The sequence below is a fragment of the Rhinichthys klamathensis genome, unplaced genomic scaffold (assembly GCF_029890125.1).
Source record: "Rhinichthys klamathensis goyatoka isolate OS25496 unplaced genomic scaffold, OSU_Roscu_1.1 h1tg000196l_1, whole genome shotgun sequence".
In the NCBI taxonomy this organism is placed as follows: Eukaryota; Metazoa; Chordata; class Actinopteri; order Cypriniformes; family Leuciscidae; genus Rhinichthys; species Rhinichthys klamathensis.
Window position 1 is genome coordinate 1094847 of NW_026606722.1, and position 18294 is coordinate 1113140.

An 18294-nucleotide genomic window follows, 5' to 3' on the forward strand; every position below is an offset into this window, starting at 1 on the left:
TATTTTAATGGTCACCGAATTCTGTTACCCTCCTCTATTTCACTTATAATGAATGTGATGTTATTTTTTTGCAACTTATTTTTTCTTTTGGATAGGAAGTGTTTAAAATAAATCCATTGCAATATTTTATAATGAAATGTTTTAATAATTAAAATATTTTAAAACATTAGAAACATTGATTTCAAACATTAACTATTTACAAATTTGACGAACTAAGCAAAAAAAAAAAAGAAAAAAAAAAGAAAATATATTTTAAATGCATGCTGAACAGCAGTAGGATTTCTTGGGGTCGGGCTCCCCAACACGGAACCAACGGGCACAGACATCACACTGGATCTGTATCAACAAAGATAATAGAAACATTGATTTTATGCAGAAATTCTTGGCTCTCCTTCTCAGGATGCGCACAAAGTTCTCGTTGGATGTTGGACCACATGTGATCTGCGTGCACGAATGGCAAACCAGTATGTTAGAACCTTCGGGAAAAAAGTGAACAAACATACAAATACAAAGTAATTTTTTTTAAATGCATTTATTTATTGCAATTTGTTATTTGTTAACACTGTTTATCAGTGTTTTTAACTGATAAACAGTGTTAACAAATAACAAATAAACAGTTGTACTAGGCCTATATACATTATTGTTATTCATAATACAAATGTTTAATTGCTTGTCACATAATAATTTAAATTCCATGTGGTCAAAATATGGAATAAATAAATGCGTTTTAAAAAAAAAAGGGCTGTGTATTTGTATATTCACTTTTTTTTCTCGAAGGTTCTAATATAACGGTTTGCCATTCGTGCAGGCAGGTCACATGTGGTCCAAACATCCAACGAGAAGTTTGTGCGCATTCATTTTTATTATAGGCATAAGTTTCGATGCAATCTTTACAACAATATGGATTTTGACAAGTATTTTGAATTGAAAAAATATCTTATTGAGGGCGAATATCCCAAAGATGCCAACAAAAAAACCCGTTTTGTCTTGAGAAGGAGAGCCAAGAATTTCTGCATGATAGGTAAGGTAGGCCTACACTAAAATATTTTCAGGATTTTATAGTAGCCTAATATATAGTTATATATTTAACAATATAATACTTAGATATATAATACAATATTTGGACTTTTACTGTGAAAAAAAAAATGCGGGGCTATTACAAACAAGAAACTTCTATGAATTCCGTCTTTTTCGGACTGCTGCACCTGCGTCTTCTGAGCTCACTCATCTCCTCCGTGGTCTCATTCAATGGATTTGGCGGTAAGTGTTTAAATGTCAAACTCTGTCAATTTGATGACTGTTTTTTTTAATATGATAGTGGAGTGCATGTCATTTAAAAGTATGAACCACATTAACGTTACCGTTGTAGGTTAAGTTTTTGTAACTTAGCTGGAGCAGACTCGGGTCTACATTTGAGCGCGCAAATTTGTGTTGGTTTTACAATACAGTTGGTTGTATTGGTAATTGTATAAAGTTAGTAAGTTAAGTCGTATTAAGGGGAGCAGGTAAAAAAAAATTTTCACTGGTCAATTTTGAGATTTGGGGCTAGTTGTCTTCAATAACATGTCTTATAAAATAGACATTAAGGTCTTTACTGCACTTGTATTTGCGTCTGTAGATTTCTCCTAAATTCAACAAAAGTTGGCGCTCTAAATCATGCTGCTCCGCAATCGCTGTCTGCCAGTTGCCAGATCTCGCGAGACAAATAAGGAATCAAATTCCCGCCTAATATATAGCGGTCACGTATCAAAAAATAATTATGTAAAAAAAAAAATTGGGATGTTTGTGCTGTTTTTCTCTTCGCTGAACTCAGATTTTTTTACAGTCTATGGCTCAGACGGAGTTATTGTTCTGCACTTGCTCTTCCAAATATTGCAGTTCGAGTTTTATGTAAATTAGGGCGGGCTTAAGCGTCACCATTGGTGCACTTGTTCTAGATTGACAGCTCCTCCTCTAGCCAATCAATCGAGCTCACTCATACAGAGGGAAAAAAGTTTATTTAAAACTTACAAGGACTTTCAAGCAGTAAATCTATCTGAACTCAAGCACAAACCAGTACAGAAGTAATCAAACTATCGGGGAGGGTCATGCCTTTTTTCACAATCATGTTGGAGGGTCATAGAAAAATGTATTGCTGGCAAAGGGAGGGTCAAGGCTATTTTGACTATAAATCTCAAAACTCATGCACCCCTTAAATAAAAAAAGTAACTTTTATTCACATAGCTACATAATTTCATATTACTTTAGGATTAATGTTTTAAATATAGCTTAAATTTTAAATACAGCAACATGTATTAATGTTTTAATTAATTTTAAATTATTTAATAGATCAGGGATAGGCATCGTCGTTTCTGGAGTGCCGCTGTCCTGGGGAGTTTAGCATCAACTCTGATAAAAAAAAAAAAACTGTCTGTAGTATTATTAATAATAATCCTAAAGATGATGATTAACTGGTTCAGGTGTGTTTGATAGGGTTGGAGGATCTAAACTCTGCACCTGACATTGCCCTTCCATGTTATCATTTTATGTATAATATTCCTTGATATAGTAAAACGTGGCAAGTTATTGTCTTTATGAGTGAGTCATTAATTCAAACTTCTTGTTCAAATCGGGAATTAGAAAGTTATTAAAGACAATGTTTATAATAGTCCACGTCACTATACATTGGCTCAGCCTCAACCATAGGTTTATCAAGCGATAATACATTTTGTGTGAAAAAAAAATGAAATGAAATGAATCTACCATGGAGAAGTGAGACAGCAGATTTAAAAATATATCTTAATTTGACTTAAATTGTAGAGATTTTAGGATTAGTTTTACAATGCGAGTACCATACTAACAGGGGGCCAGCACCACAATTAGGTGATTAACTTAAACCTTTTGTCTTTCTTATCTTTTGTAGATAGTGGACAGAACCCATTTACAGGTGCCAGCTGCAAAGGAAGGATCCAGATACACACAACCCTCTCTTTTACCACCTTTTTGTGTTTTCTTCCCTTCCTCTCTCTCCCTCACTCCCTTCACCTCGTTAATCATCTCGTTAGTCCCTGTGTTCTCATTCAGTCTTGGTCCGTTCTCGTCAATGTTAGCGTGTGTTGTATCTCCTGAGTTTGGAATCATTAAAGACTATCTCCACGTATTTCCTAGTCCGAGTCGTCTCCTTTGATCTGTGCCTACACGTATTGTGACAATAACAGTTACTAAGCAGTTTTTATAACAACAAGGCCATGTAAGACAAAGTCATGTTTAACCATTTACTGCATTTTAAATGATGAAAGTATAATTATATTAATTTTTATCTTTTGTGGCAAGTAAACACAGTAATGTGTTTTAAGTGATTTAAACTGTAAACAGAAAGTACAATGGGCCCGTTCAGTCAGTCTGAAACTGACAGCATCCAAATTTACCTGCTGTTGTTATTGTTTAATGCTGACTCTTCTCCATTAATGTTATTAATGTTTATCAAAAAAGACTATATGCATTGTTTTGTACGTGGTTACTTTATACATTTTATGTAGTATTTCTTGTTTAAGAAATATAATTACTCATATCTTGATATAATTTTTTGATCGCCCATTTCTTTTCTTTTTTTTTCTTTTTTATTATTGCAAAACAAATAAACAAAACATTGTTGCTTATACAAGGTAAAAAATCAATGAAAATATATACACATACAAAAGAGAGAAAGAGGTAAACGGAACACACATAAAAAATAAAAAAGTAAAGAAAACAGCTAAATATAAATATAATGATGCAGGTACATTGGTAAGTTTTAAGCAATGGGATATTTTAGTGATATAGATAGAGGCAATTTGAGAGATTCATAGTAATTGTAATAGAGTTGTAGTAGAAGTAGTATTCATACTAATAATAATAATAATTATCACAAAAATAATAGTAATAGTAGGCAACATAATCAACATTCATGGTAATAATAGTAGGAGTAGTGTTAGCACTGCAATTTATAATTAAAGCTGCGATATAGCACATTCTAGAATAATTTACCAGGATTCTAGCATGATTTACCTTTTTTACTATGATTTACCATGTTTCTGGCGTTATTTACCACGATTTACCACGTTGATAGCAATTATGTGAAGCATCAGATATAACGAATATATATCTGTTATAATAGTAATTGTTAAGTGATTTTATAGTGTCTATATATATGAATGCAAAAGCACATGTGAAAAGACTATTAAAAAGAAGAGTGGCCAGCAGAGGGCAGTAGAAGACCACTTATTGGCTCACTTTAATTTTAAACTACTTTGTTTCTCCATTATTCTGCACTGAAGCAAACCATTTTTATCATGTTAACTCCATAATGCATGCTTACACACACACACATACATTTTCGGGATATGTTATTGTGAAAATCTGTTTTAATGGTATATGAGCATTTCACATATTTCTTTCCAATGTAATAATATCAAAACTAATTAAAGAAAATGCTTTAAGCATTCGTTTGTTAGCCAATGCTGAAAGCTGATAAAAAGATTAAAAATGTCTAATGCTGCTGCTCCATCTAGTGGACAACAGTGCTATTACAGCCTACTTATACAATATGCCATGTTTTTCATATCATTTAATCTACACACACTCATTCTGTTGTAGATAGAGACATTTGGAACTTCAGGAGCCAATGTGACTCAATTGTCACTTCAATAGATGATTTTTGACTAAATGTTATTGTAAATGTTAAAATAGTGAATTTATAAAGTCTAAATATTAATTATAGTTGAGTAGTGTGACAAAATGACTTTTTTTAACAGCAGGGGGCAGTAAAATACCACTTATTGGCTTAATAGGCCATTATGTTCATATCATTTTCACCTTTTTAACTGTTATTCAGGCATATTTTGTCCAATCTGTCCGAAAATTTTCATGATTATTTAGAGTCATGGCCCACATGTTCAGACTTGTTTTTAATACGATCTGAGCATTCATTGAAGAGATATAGGCTTTGAAGTGACCCCATTATAGCCATCAAAATGCAGAAGTTCAACCTTTTCTGATAATTATTGCTCTAGAGAGTCCAGAGAATTGTACCTCAGTAATACCTTCCTAACACTGAATGCATGTGAGATTCAGCACATTCTTTCTGTTGTGTGACTTTGTGGAATTTCTTTGAATTGCCATGAATTTAATTCCACTTCCTGTCATTCCAATTCTAATTCACCTTCATATGAGGCGGAGTCAATTCTGAAATTATGAATTTTGCACAAGCCTGGTCTTAATGCTATTTTAAAATAGGATCTTATGACTTTGATCAAATAATTTTTTTGTTCAGATGATGATCTGTTTTACATCCGGAACAAGATGTCCCAAAGATGTAAAGTTGTGTGCAGTGCAGAGGAGGCTGACGCACTATTTAAAGAGTTCCATCTTAGTGACATAGGTGCACATGCTGGACAGCTCAAAACAAGAGATGCCATTTCTCAGCGCTTCTACTGGCCTGGCATGTCAGCAGACATAGAGAAATGGGTAGGCTTATTAGAACTTAAATTTATAAAAAATTGTTTTATCATACAGCAATGTATAATTTAGAATCAATTCATATACATTTCCAGGTATCCGAGTGTTCAGTCTGCCAGAAAAACAAGAAGGCCATAAAGGTCGAGTCAGTATACACACCAATTAAGGTACCAACTCCAAATGTATACACCCCCCTCCTCCCCTTCCCTCCCCCAAAATGTGTTTTACAAATATAGAAATATTAATGTGTTCATTCTCTACATTAGTATAAGCCCTGTCTGTGAAAACCACGCCTATATGTATTGTGAAGTGCTATACATTTGTTTTTGAACTGTTTTTTGTTCTTGTCCGTTGACAGACCAAATGTCCATTTGAACTGGTCGGAATAGACCTTATAGGTAAATTGGTGAAGACTGACCACCAAAATCAATACATATGCGTTATTATTGATTACTGCACCAAATGGGCACAGGCTTATCCTCTAACCAACAAGTCAGCTGAAGAAGTCACAAAGTGCATTTTAAAATTTATTTATCAGTTTGAGGTGCCAAAAAGAATTCTCACTGATCAGGGCAGAGAATTTGTTAACACAGTAAGTATTTTCATTTTCAACTACACAAATGCTTGCTGTTCTACCCTTTTTTTAAACATTACAAAATATTATTTCACATAAACCCTGTAGATCAACACTAAGGTCTGTGAAGTGCTGGGCATAAAGAGAAGCCTCTGTGCCCCGTACCACCCTCAGACCAACGGATTGGTGGAGAGGCTCAACAGCACCATACAGAGGTGAAAAGTTTATCCACTACAGTACACATTTACACTGCTCAGCCACAGCAAGAACCCCCCTGACAGGTCAAGTGAATAACATTGATTATATTATAAGGTGTCACAGCAAAACAGAAGAGGAAACACAGGTATTGTTGAGTATAAACTTTATTACACAGGTAGAGGATAAAATGAACAGCAGACAGTCACACTTAACTCTTAACTTTGATATCTTTTGCAGGTGATGAAAAAGCAGATTTAAAAATATATCTTAATTTGATGAAAAAGCACACAGATGAGGAACTTCAGTCCAAGGATGTGTGTAGCAGGAAAAAGCAACATTGTCTTTATATTTCTCTTCATTGATTTCTTTAGAGTTCTTGCCAAGCTGGTCGAGGATAAACCCAATACCTGGGACCAATATTTGGATGCTGCCATGTTTGGGCTACGGACAAAAAAACAACTAACAACACAGTTCTCCCCATTTTACTTGATGTTTGGGAGAGAAGCACGCTACCCCTCCGAGGTCCCAAAACAATATCAGGTGATTTTGTGTAAATATTCTGGATTACACGATTGTATTATGTAATTATGCAGTATAGATCAATTATTTATTAATAACATTTTTACACAGCTGGATGTTTCCTTCGAACATGAATACAACGACGAAGTGGTGGCCATAGACATTGAACGGCATCAAAAAATTATGGACATTGTTCAAGAAAATGTCGAAAAAACACACGCTAGAACAAGGAGAAGGCTATCCCAAAAGGACCACAGCCAAAGCCTTTCAGTGGGAGCCATGGTGTGGAGAAAGAATGTCCGGAGTGAACAGCGGAAAGGAGGAAAACTTGACGCAGAATATTTTGGTCCCTTTATGGTGACTAAAATAGAAGGGAAAAGCATTGATCTTGTGGATTCAGAGGGTCGAACCACTCACAAGGTCAACATTGACCACCTCAAGCACCATCATGAGGAGACCCCAAGGATACCTCAAAATTTGAGGAAGCATCAACAACTTTCCCCCTCTCCTCCAGCTGCTGACTCTTCTCCTCCTCCTCCTCCCGTTCTCTCCTCTCCTCCTCCAGCTGTTGTCCCTTCTCCTCCTCCAGCTGCTCACTCCTCTCCTCCTCCAGCTGCTCACTCCTCTCCTCCTCCCGTTCTCTCCTCTCCTCCTCCAGCTGCTCACTCCTCTCCTCCAACAGCTGCTCACTCCTCTCCTCCTCCAGCTGCTCACTCCTCTCCTCCTCCCGTTCTCTCCTCTCCTCCTCCAGCTGCTCACTCCTCTCCTCCAACAGCTGCTCTCTCCTCTCCTCCTCCAGCTGCTCACTCCTCTCCTCCTCCCGTTCTCTCCTCTCCTCCTCCAGCTGCTCACTCCTCTCCTCCAACAGCTGCTCACTCCTCTCCTCCTCCCGTTCTCTCCTCTCCTCCTCCAGCTGCTCACTCCTCTCCTCCAACAGCTGCTCTCTCCTCTCCTCCTCCAGCTGCTCACTCCTCTCCTCCTCCCGTTCTCTCCTCTCCTCCTCCAGCTGCTCACTCCTCTCCTCCAACAGCTGCTCACTCCTCTCCTCCTCCAGCTGCTCACTCCTCTCCTCCTACAGCTGCTCACTCCTCTCCTCCTCCAGCTGCTCACTCCTCTCCTCCTCCTCCCGTTCTCTCCTCTCCTCCAGCTGTTGTCCCTTCTCCTCCTCCAGCTGCTCACTCCTCTCCTCCTCCAGCTGCTCACTCCTCTCCTCCTCCTCCCGTTCTCTCCTCTCCTCCAGCTGTTGTCCCTTCTCCTCATCCAGCTGCTCACTCCTCTCCTCCTCCCGTTCTCTCCTCTCCTCCTCCAGCTGTTGTCCCTTCTCCTCCTCCAGCTGCTCACTCCTCTCCTCCTCCAGCTGCTCACTCCTCTCCTCCTCCAGCTGCTCACTCCTCTCCTCCTCCAGCTGCTCACTCCTCTCCTTCATCTGCTGACTCCTCTCCTCTTCCAGCTGCTCACTCCTCTCCTCCTCCAGCTGCTCACTCCTCTCCTCCTCCAGCTGCTCACTCCTCTCCTTCATCTGCTGACTCCTCTCCTCTTCCAGCTGTTCTCTCCTCTCCTCCTCCAGCTGTTGTCCCTTCTCCTCCTCCAGCTGCTCACTCCTCTCCTTCATCTGCTGACTCCTCTCCTCTTCCAGCTGTTCTCTCCTCTCCTCCTCCAGCTGTTGTCCCTTCTCCTCCTCCAGCTGCTCACTCCTCTCCTTCATCTGCTGACTCCTCTCCTCTTCCAGCTGTTCTCTCCTCTCCTCCTCCAGCTGTTGTCCCTTCTCCTCCTCCAGCTGCTCACTCCTCTCCTCCTCCAGCTGCTCACTCCTCTCCTTCATCTGCTGACTCCTCTCCTCTTCCAGCTGTTCTCTCTTCTCCTCCTCCACCCGTTCTATCCTCTCCTCCACCACCTGTTCTATCCTCTCCTCCACCACCCGTTCTATCCTCTCCTCCACCACCTGTTCTATCCTCTCCTCCACCACCTGTTCTATCCTCTCCTCCTCCACCTATTCTATCTTTTCCTCCTCCAGCTGTTCTCTCCCCTACTTCAGCTGCAGTCTTGCCTCCTCTACCAGCTGAACAATCATGTTCTGATGTTCTGAATCATGAAAAATGTATGTAAATTTGATAAACAAACTACATTTCCTACATTCCTGTTTCTCTTTAGACTTTTAATAATCTATAGTTTTAGTTAACATTGTACTTGATTCAATTTAATATTTGATACATTTTTGTTTACATTCAGAGATATATTTCATATACTAAAAATAACTAATGCTGTTGTGCATTCACAATAGTTATTTCAATTACTATTTTTACCTCATACATAGGCATAAGGGATGCCTGGGGAGGCAAAAAAGCACATGTTCTGCTGTCGCGAATGGGGCCCTACAAAATGTTTTACTGGGACATTTTGAGGACAGCCCCAAATGGAGAGCTTGAAAGCGAGGTGAGCTTAGTTGAATGACTGACTTGTCTACTTGGATTGTATATAATTTATCCAAGGTAATGTTACATACTCTTACTCATTTATCTGTCTCACAGGTAATAAATGCATATATAGCCCAGGCAGTCAAAAAAAACAACCAAATAAGAGACGAAAAGGCTCTTCAAATTGACTCCTTTGAAATGACCAGAATATGGGAGAAAAAAAACTCACGACTGAAAGTATGCACAGGAAAATCTTTTTTGTAGGGCCTTTTTAAGTGGATTGTAATTTAATAGAATTTATTAACTGATTTTGTAAATAATTATTATCTGTTTTAGTGTGATCCAATAAAATACAAAGTGATTTTGGGAGCCGTCCATGAGCCGGGTCACTGGATGTTGGCTGTAAGGACCTTGCTCTGCATTGCTGACATTTGTTGAGAGCCACAATATTACCAATAGCTGTACAACATGACTATATTGATACTATACAATAATATATTGTAATATAATAATCTACTAATCTACAGGCAATCTTTCCGGCTGAAAAAAGGAGCCTTGTGCTGGATCCCCTGGGGAATGATGCACGCAAAATAAAACAGTGTTTGGAGTCCACAAGGTAATTGTTGTGTCCATATATGCAAGTTGTTCCCTTTTAATTACAAAACTAAAATATGTAAATATGTTAGCATAATTTTACCTTTGTCTTGCCTTTTCAGGGCCTTTGTCAGAAAACGAGGCTGCAACGTTTCAAAGTGGACAGCCAGCACAGCTCCACACAGTTCACAATTGGATGGAACGTCATGTGGGGTATTTGTTCTGAAAGTAAGTTTTTTTTTTTATCATGCTGTGTCCACTTTATTATACTGGTGTCTACATCATTATAACAGTAAAGTATTTTAAAACAATAGTATGCTGGTTTATATAGTACTTATGTATTTATTTACTATGCACTAACAAATCAGTTATAAGCATGTGTCATATTAGTATGCAGAGAAAATTCTGGCAGGGGAGCCTCTGACCTTTGCAAACAAAGCGTCAGCAGTGAACAACTTCAGGAAAAAGATCGCCATGACCCTGCTGGATGAGAGTGGTACGTTTGTTTAATTATGTACTTTTGATTAATAATTAATCTTCTATGTGAGGGGCTGCACAATAGGGGTGCACAAAATATCACTTGTAAGTCTTTAATTCAAGAACTCTCAATACAAAAAAATTTGAAAATTCAAGACAAAGAACAGAACAAGTAGTATAAATACACAGGAGATTATAACTGAGACAACAGGTGAATGGGATAACTAATCAGACACAATGGGAAAACTGAGTCAAAAGACAGGCACTAAACTAAAACAAAATAAAACATAACCCTAACACCAGTCAAATTTAGAGCTCAACACATCAATGACAGCTTTTACTGTAACTTGTGCTGGCAAATGACCATGGTATAAGGAGGAAAATCCAAGGTTAGCTGTTCATTAAACTCCTCTGAGCCTCTTTGCCTCTGTAGTCCAATAGTTTAATGAGCTAGTGGATTATCCCTTACATACAATATGTTATTTAAACGATTAACACATTTATTGACAAGCTAAATTTCTTTTCAATGGTGACCAGATGACCTTACTGATTTGTGCCGCCATTGTGGGGAGAATAATGTGGAGGAGAAGGGCAAGACAACACCTTGGGTAAGAAGCTATTTTTTTTTATAAAGAAATCCACCATAGGCCTCTGATCATTGTGGGCATGGCCTGTCTTTGCTAGAGTAGGAAATATGTGCATCACGGGTATTTGTAACTCATATTCACCCTGAAAATGCTAATTATTATCTTTGTTGATACAGATCCAGTGTGATGTCTGTGCCCGTTGGTTCCACATGAAATGTGTTGGGGAGCCCGACCCCAAGACATCCTACTGCTGTGCAGCATGCATTTAAAATATGCTTTTTTTTTTCTTTCTTTTTTTGCTTAGTTCGTCAAATTTGTAAATAGTTAGTGTTTGAAATCAATGTTTCTAATGTTTTAAAATATTTTAATTATTAAAACATTTCATTATAAAATATTACAATGGTTTTATTTAAAACACTTCCTATCCAAAAGAAAAAATAAGTTGCAAAAAAATAACATCACATTCATTATAAGTGAAATAGAGGAGGGTAACAGAATTCGGTGACCATTAAAATAGCCTTATCATATTTGGTGACCCTACTGTATGTCTGCTTCTGTTCATGTCAGCCCAAAATGATTTCTACTGTGAGAAGCTGAAGAGTTCACACATCATCAGAGTGAATTTGGAGTGTGTCACATTCATTATGAGTGAAATAGAGGAGGGTAACAGAATTCGGTGACCATTAAAATAGCCTTATCATATTTGGTGACCCTACTGTATGTCTGCTTCTGTTCATGTCAGCCCAAAATGATTTCTACTGTGAGAAGCTGAAGAGTTCACACATCATCAGAGTGAATTTGGAGTGTGTCACATTCATTATGAGTGAAATAGAGGAGGGTAACACAATGCGGTGACCATTAAAATAGCCTTATCATATTTGGTGACCCTACTGTATGTCTGCTTCTGTTCATGTCAGCCCAAAATGATTTCTACTGTAAGAAGCTGGAGAGTTCACACATCATCAGAGTGAATTTGGAGTGTGTCACATTCATTATGAGTGAAATAGAGGACGGTAACAGAATTCGGTGACCATTAAAATAGCCTTATCATATTTGGTGACCCTACTGTATGTCTGCTTCTGTTCATGTCAGCCCAAAATTATTTCTACTGTAAGAAGCTGAAGAGTTCACACATCATCAGAGTGAATTTGGAGTGTGTCACATTCATTATGAGTGAAATAGAGGAGGGTAACAGAATGCGGTGACAATTAAAATAACCTTATCATATTTGGTGACCCTACTGTATGTCTGCTTCTGTTCATGTCAGCCCAAAATGATTTCTACTGTAAGAAGCTGAAGAGTTCACACATCATCAGAGTGAATTTGGAGTGTGTCACATTCATTATGAGTGAAATAGAGGACGGTAACAGAATGCGGTGACCATTAAAATAGCCTTATCATATTTGGTGACCCTACTGTATGTCTGCTTCTGTTCATGTCAGCCCAAAATGATTTCTACTGTAAGAAGCTGAAGAGTTCACACATCATCAGAGTGAATTTGGAGTGTGTCACATTCATTATGAGTGAAATAGAGGACGGTAACAGAATGCGGTGACCATTAAAATAGCCTTATCATATTTGGTGACCCTACTGTATGTCTGCTTCTGTTCATGTCAGCCCAAAATGATTTCTACTGTAAGAAGCTGAAGAGTTCACACATCATCAGAGTGAATTTGGAGTGTGTCACATTCATTATGAGTGAAATAGAGGAGGGTAACAGAATTCGGTGACCATTAAAATAGCCTTATCATATTTGGTGACCCTACTGTATGTCTGCTTCTGTTCATGTCAGCCCAAAATGATTTCTACTGTAAGAAGCTGGAGAGTTCACACATCATCAGAGTGAATTTGGAGTGTGTCACATTCATTATGAGTGAAATAGAGGAGGGTAACAGAATGCGGTGACAATTAAAATAACCTTATCATATTTGGTGACCCTACTGTATGTCTGCGACATACAATTCGGTGACCTTTACAACTTGTTACAGCAATTTTGAGTGATTTTTTGTATTATTATTCTGTGCATTAATATAATAATTTACACAAAAATAATCTTTTTGTGCCATACATGTCTTTCATTGACTACTGGTTCCACAAATTAAATATATATCCTAATAAATAATATCCAATATAACATATTATTCTGAATAGCAAAACACACTGAGAAAAAAACTTTTCCTAAACGTGCACGTTCTCTTCTCGCGTGAGAACATAAACATTAATGAACACGGAAACACACGTAGTCGGCTACTCTGAAAAAAAGAAAAACACATTGAGCTCAATCTGGGCAAGCAAATAATCATTTATTGTGTAAATAACCATCATTTCTAAACAAACGTTTCGTAAATACCTTACCTTTGGCTTATAGTCAGAAGTTACGCTGTTTGCGTAGATCACGCAGCACAGTGACAACCGCGCCCATATACGGTCACAGACTATGACGGTCACAGATTCTGGTGTAACACCGGGACTATTTTTTCCAGCGGAAGGCAGGCTTTTAGTGATTTTACTTCATGAAAGTTGCATAGATACATATTTTTCGGCTTTAATATTTTTATTGTGTGGCAACCGTTTTATAAAAGCAATAAGGTACGAGAGGCTGTGCTGTATCGTGAATAAGTAACGGCTGGAGGGCGTTGTTAGGCACGACGCGAAGCGGAGCCGAAAAATATGTATCTATGCAACTTTCATGAAGTTGTACTTAAAATTGTACTTAAAATAATTGTACTTAAAATAATAGAAATAAACAGACAATTTTAGGATTTTGAACAATGTACAACTTTTTTTTTAAAATATTGATTCGATGATAGTATAATGAGTAATATATTTTAAAAAAGTATTTACACTAACAGTCTCAAAATTTTTTGGCCCCACGTGATATGAAGCTGTTTTGAATGTTCAGTGTGTGTTCTTCAGGAGGAACTGCTTGCGAGCAGTGAGAAGACACAGGAGAACGAGGAAATTCTCACTGGTGCCGAAGAGAAGCTTAACACTATAAAGAACAACATGCTTCAGAATGATGGTATGCAGTGAATGAAGCTTCGACATGATCCGATTCATGTATCTAGAAATATGATTGTAAGATTGTAACATATATAGTAAGTGTTACTTGATGATGTTTTCTCACAGGCCAGTTGGATGAGCAGCATGTGATGCATATCATAAGGGAGAAGCTAAACTCAATGCCTTGCAGAAATCAAGGATTCGTTCTGGATGGATACCCAAAGACCTATACACAGGCTAAAGAGCTTTTCCATGGTCAGCTATCTTCCTTTTAAACAAACAAAACCCAACATGGAAATATAAAGTCTTCACCTTTAACTTGTAAAATGTTTTCCAGATGCAAACATGGAAGTAGAAGATACCAGATCTACAATATCTCAGTATAGCAAAGTGTTGATTCCAGGTTAGTCATTTCAGAAGATACACACTGATATATTTCACTAATCTTGCAATGTTGTAAACGTTGTCAAAACGTTTAATTGCATGATGCAGCTTTTAAACATCTTAGTAATATCACAATAATGTAATGCTTTTTATTGTTTATGTAATAAAAGAGCTATGGCAATAATAATGATACGTTGGAAAATAATTATTAACATTGAGATACTCTTCAGCTTCCGCGTGCCATTTTTCAATATCCCGTTTCGCCCAGAAATATACTGCACTTTCTGTTGAGCAAAGAACCCTGACATTTTTTATTATTACAGGTTCCACAAAAATATTAAGCAGCAAATATTAATACTGTTTTCAACGTGATTAATAATTATAAATGTTACTTGAGCAGCAAATCAGCATATTATAATGATTTCTGGAGGATCATGTGACACTAAAAATCACAGGAATAAATTACATTTTAAAATAATATTAAAATCAGCTGTTTTAAATTGTAGTAATATTTCAAAATATTACTGTTTGTACTGTTTTAATAAAGGGTTAGTTCACCCAAAAATGAAAATTCTGTAATCAATTACCCTAACTGTCACTTTGACGCTTCAAAAAGTTCATAAAGAGATCGTAAAACTAATCCATATGTATTGAGCGGTTTAGTACAAATTTTCTGAAGAGACTCGATCGCTTTATATGATGAAGAGATTAAATTTAGGCTTATTTTTAATCAAATACATTCAGATTTGGTGAGCATAAGTATGGAAGCTTGTTTCCGCCACAGAATGAAAAATAAAAAAGGTAATTGCGACTTTTTATCTCACAATTCTGACTTTTTTTCTCACAATTGCGAGTTTACATCTCGCAATTCTGACTTTATTTCTCAGAATTGCAAGATATAAAGTCATAATTGCGTGATATAAAATCGCAATTGCGTGTTATAAAGTCAGAATTGCGAGATATAAAGTCAGAATTGATTGATATAAAGTCGCAATTGCAGGTTATAAAGTCAGATTTGCGTGATATAAAGTCGCAATTGCGTGTTATAAAGTCAGAATTGTGAGATATAAAGTCAGAATTGATTGATATAAAGGCAGAATTGCGTGATATAAAGTCGCAATTGCGTGTTGTAAAGTCAGAATTGCGAGATATAAAGTCAGAATTGATTGATATAAAGTCAGAATTGCGAGATATAAAGTCAGAATTGATTGATATAAAGTCAGAATTGCGTGATATAAAGTCAGAATTGCGAGATATAAAGTCAGAATTGATTGATATAAAGTCGCAATTGCGTGTTATAAAGTCAGAATTGCGAGATATAAAGTCAGAATTGATTGATATAAAGGCAGAATTGCGTGATATAAAGTCGCAATTGCGTGTTGTAAAGTCAGAATTGATTGATATAAAGTCAGAATTGCGTGATATAAAGTCGAAATTGCGTGTTGTAAAGTCAGAATTGTGAGATATAAACTATTCTGAGGAGGGAAAATTTGTCTTTTCCCCCCCTTAGAATTGGCCTGATAACTCGCAATTGCGAGTTTATATCTCACAATTCTGAGAAAAGATGTCAGAATTTCGAGATATAAACTCGCAATTGCGAGATATAAAGTCGCAATTATGAGAAATAAACTCGCAATTCTGTCTTTTTTTCTCGCAATTGCGACTTTATTTCTCATAATTGCGACTTTATATCTCGCAATTGCGAGTTTATTTCTCAGAATTGCAACTTTATATCTTGCAATTGCGAGTTTATTTCTCAGAATTGCGACTTTATATCTCGCAATTGCGACTTTATTTCTCACAATTCTGACTTCATATCTCGCAATTGTGAGATAAAAAGTCGCAATTATTATTTTTATTTTTTTTATTCAGTGGCGGAAACAAGCTTCCATACATAAGAGACTTCTTTGAAAAACAAAATATCTTACCGACCCTAAACTTTTGGGTAACGCTTCCTTTTACAGTCCTGTTACCCATTACTATGTACTTATTATAGTAATTATAATTACTGGGTAATAATAGGTACTAACCCTGAACCTACCCCTAACCCATGTACTTACCTTATATTAGCCAGTACTTTCTAGGTAAGTACACTGTAAGTACACGTAAGTACTGCACTGTAAAAGGAAGCGTTACCAACTTTTGAACAGTCGTGTATGACACATCACGGAAGTAAAACTGGGCTGGCAAATGCTGTTTCATGTTAACATTGGCTTTTTTCCTTCAGGGTTCGTCTTCTCACTGGAAGCCACTGATGAATTTCTTAAAGAGCGTGTCCGGAGTCTCCCGCAGAATGTGGCGGAGGAAATGCACTGCACTCAAGAAGAGTTTACAGAGAGTCTTGCAAAATTCAGGGAGACTTCGCCAGAAGACGAGTCCGTGCTTGACTACTTCGATGAACTGGAAATCCACCCCGAACACATCGGTTAAAACCCAAACTTTCACTCTTATTTTTGTGCTCACATAAGAAAATCGCACGCCGCACACAATTAAATTGATAAACGAACTGACGGATAAGCTGATAGTCATGAAGCAGGGTGGTGTTGTTATTAAGAATAGTGTTTTCATGATATCATTCTTAGACGTTGAGAACGTGGCCGCGGTGGAGAAAATAATTAAGACGGTGGGGCGGCCCATGAACTACGGCCTGAGTCCAGAGGAAATGCAGGAAAAGAGGAAGAGGAAAGAGGATGAATGGCACCAGCAGCTGAAAAAGGAGGAAGTTGAGAAGGAACTCGTGGAGAATGATAAAATGGCTGCTCTTTTGGACAAATGGGTACATTTGTTTTTTTTTTAATAATTCCCTATTTGGTCAATGACTATTTAATTAATAAGAATACAGTAAAAACATTGATATTGCAAACCCTGGAAACCCTGATACATTTTTCTTCAGGATTCTTTGATGATTAGAAAGTTCAAAATAACTTTATTTGAACTATGATTGTTGTAACAAGTTATGGAAGCTTGTTTCCGCCACAGAATAATAAAAAATAAAAGGTAAAAGTGACTTTTTATCTCAGAATTGCATGATATAAAGTCACAATTACGTGTTACAAAGTCAGAATTCTGAGAAAAAAAGTCAATCTTTTCCTTAGAATTGGACTTTATAACACGCAATTGCGAGTTTATATCTCACAATTCTGAGAAAAGATGTCAGAATTGCGAGATATAAACTCACAATTGCGAGATGTAAACTTTTGATTCAGGGGCGGAAACAAGCTTCCAAAGAATGGTCATGTTTCTCACTTGGACTTTTATTCTTAAAATTTCCTGTTTCTAGTTTTGCAGTCCTGTTTGCAGTTTTATTTATTAAATAAATAAATAAAACTGAACATAAAAGTCCAAATGAGAGACGTGACATTTACTGCCCACAAGCATTTGACCAGTAGTGTATGAATGAGCAGCGAAAGCTTTCTTTTAGCCTTCCGAAACGACCACGTTGTTCAGCTTGTGGATGTGTTTTTGCAGAACAGGAACGTGGCCGAGGTGAAGAAGCAGGAGCATGAGCTCTTAGAGACACGATCTGTCCCCGTGAGACACTACTTGATGAAATACGTCATGCCCACTGTCATACAAGGACTGGTGGACTGCTGTAAGGTCAAGCCTGAAGACCCTGTGGACTTTTTGGTAACACTTGTATAATGGTATTCATATCCTGTGTTTTATTTAACAACAAATTATTTCAACTTAATTGGTGTCACATTCTCCATTTCAGGCTGAATACCTCTTCAGGAACAACTCAGATGATTAGCTCATTCTGCTATAACAAGAAATGTATAATAAAAAAGTGTCATTAAAAGTTTGTGCTGTGTCTTATTGTGTTTTTTAAACAGGTGCTAGTTAAAGATTTAAAATGTCTTCCCCTTCCCAAGGGGCCAGATCACATGATGTACACATGATGAGCCTTGCTTTGTAATCTGACCAAGTTATTAAGTTAACCCTTTCATGTATGAATTATGATAACCTCAGTCAGGATTTTTTTTCCCTATGTGGTTTTATTGCTCTTAGGGCATGAAAAACAAGATTTGAATTTTTTTTTTTTTTTTTTTTACAAAAAGAGATTTTCAGA

General features: G+C 37.1%; 1 protein-coding gene across 1 annotated transcript in view; it reads left to right on the top strand.

Annotated features, from left to right (window-relative positions):
• ak7a (adenylate kinase 7a) overlaps window positions 1-18003 on the top strand; it is a 33337-nt gene extending 15334 nt beyond the window's left edge. Inside the window, exons 13-19 of the mRNA XM_056262895.1 lie at window positions 13755-13860; window positions 13968-14096; window positions 14179-14244; window positions 16453-16650; window positions 16808-17001; window positions 17694-17852; window positions 17941-18003. Of these exons, the coding sequence (XP_056118870.1) occupies window positions 13755-13860; window positions 13968-14096; window positions 14179-14244; window positions 16453-16650; window positions 16808-17001; window positions 17694-17852; window positions 17941-17976 (888 nt within the window). The 3' untranslated portion in view covers window positions 17977-18003. The remainder of the gene's footprint in view (window positions 1-13754; window positions 13861-13967; window positions 14097-14178; window positions 14245-16452; window positions 16651-16807; window positions 17002-17693; window positions 17853-17940) is intronic.
• The last annotated feature ends 291 nt before the right edge of the window (window positions 18004-18294 follow it).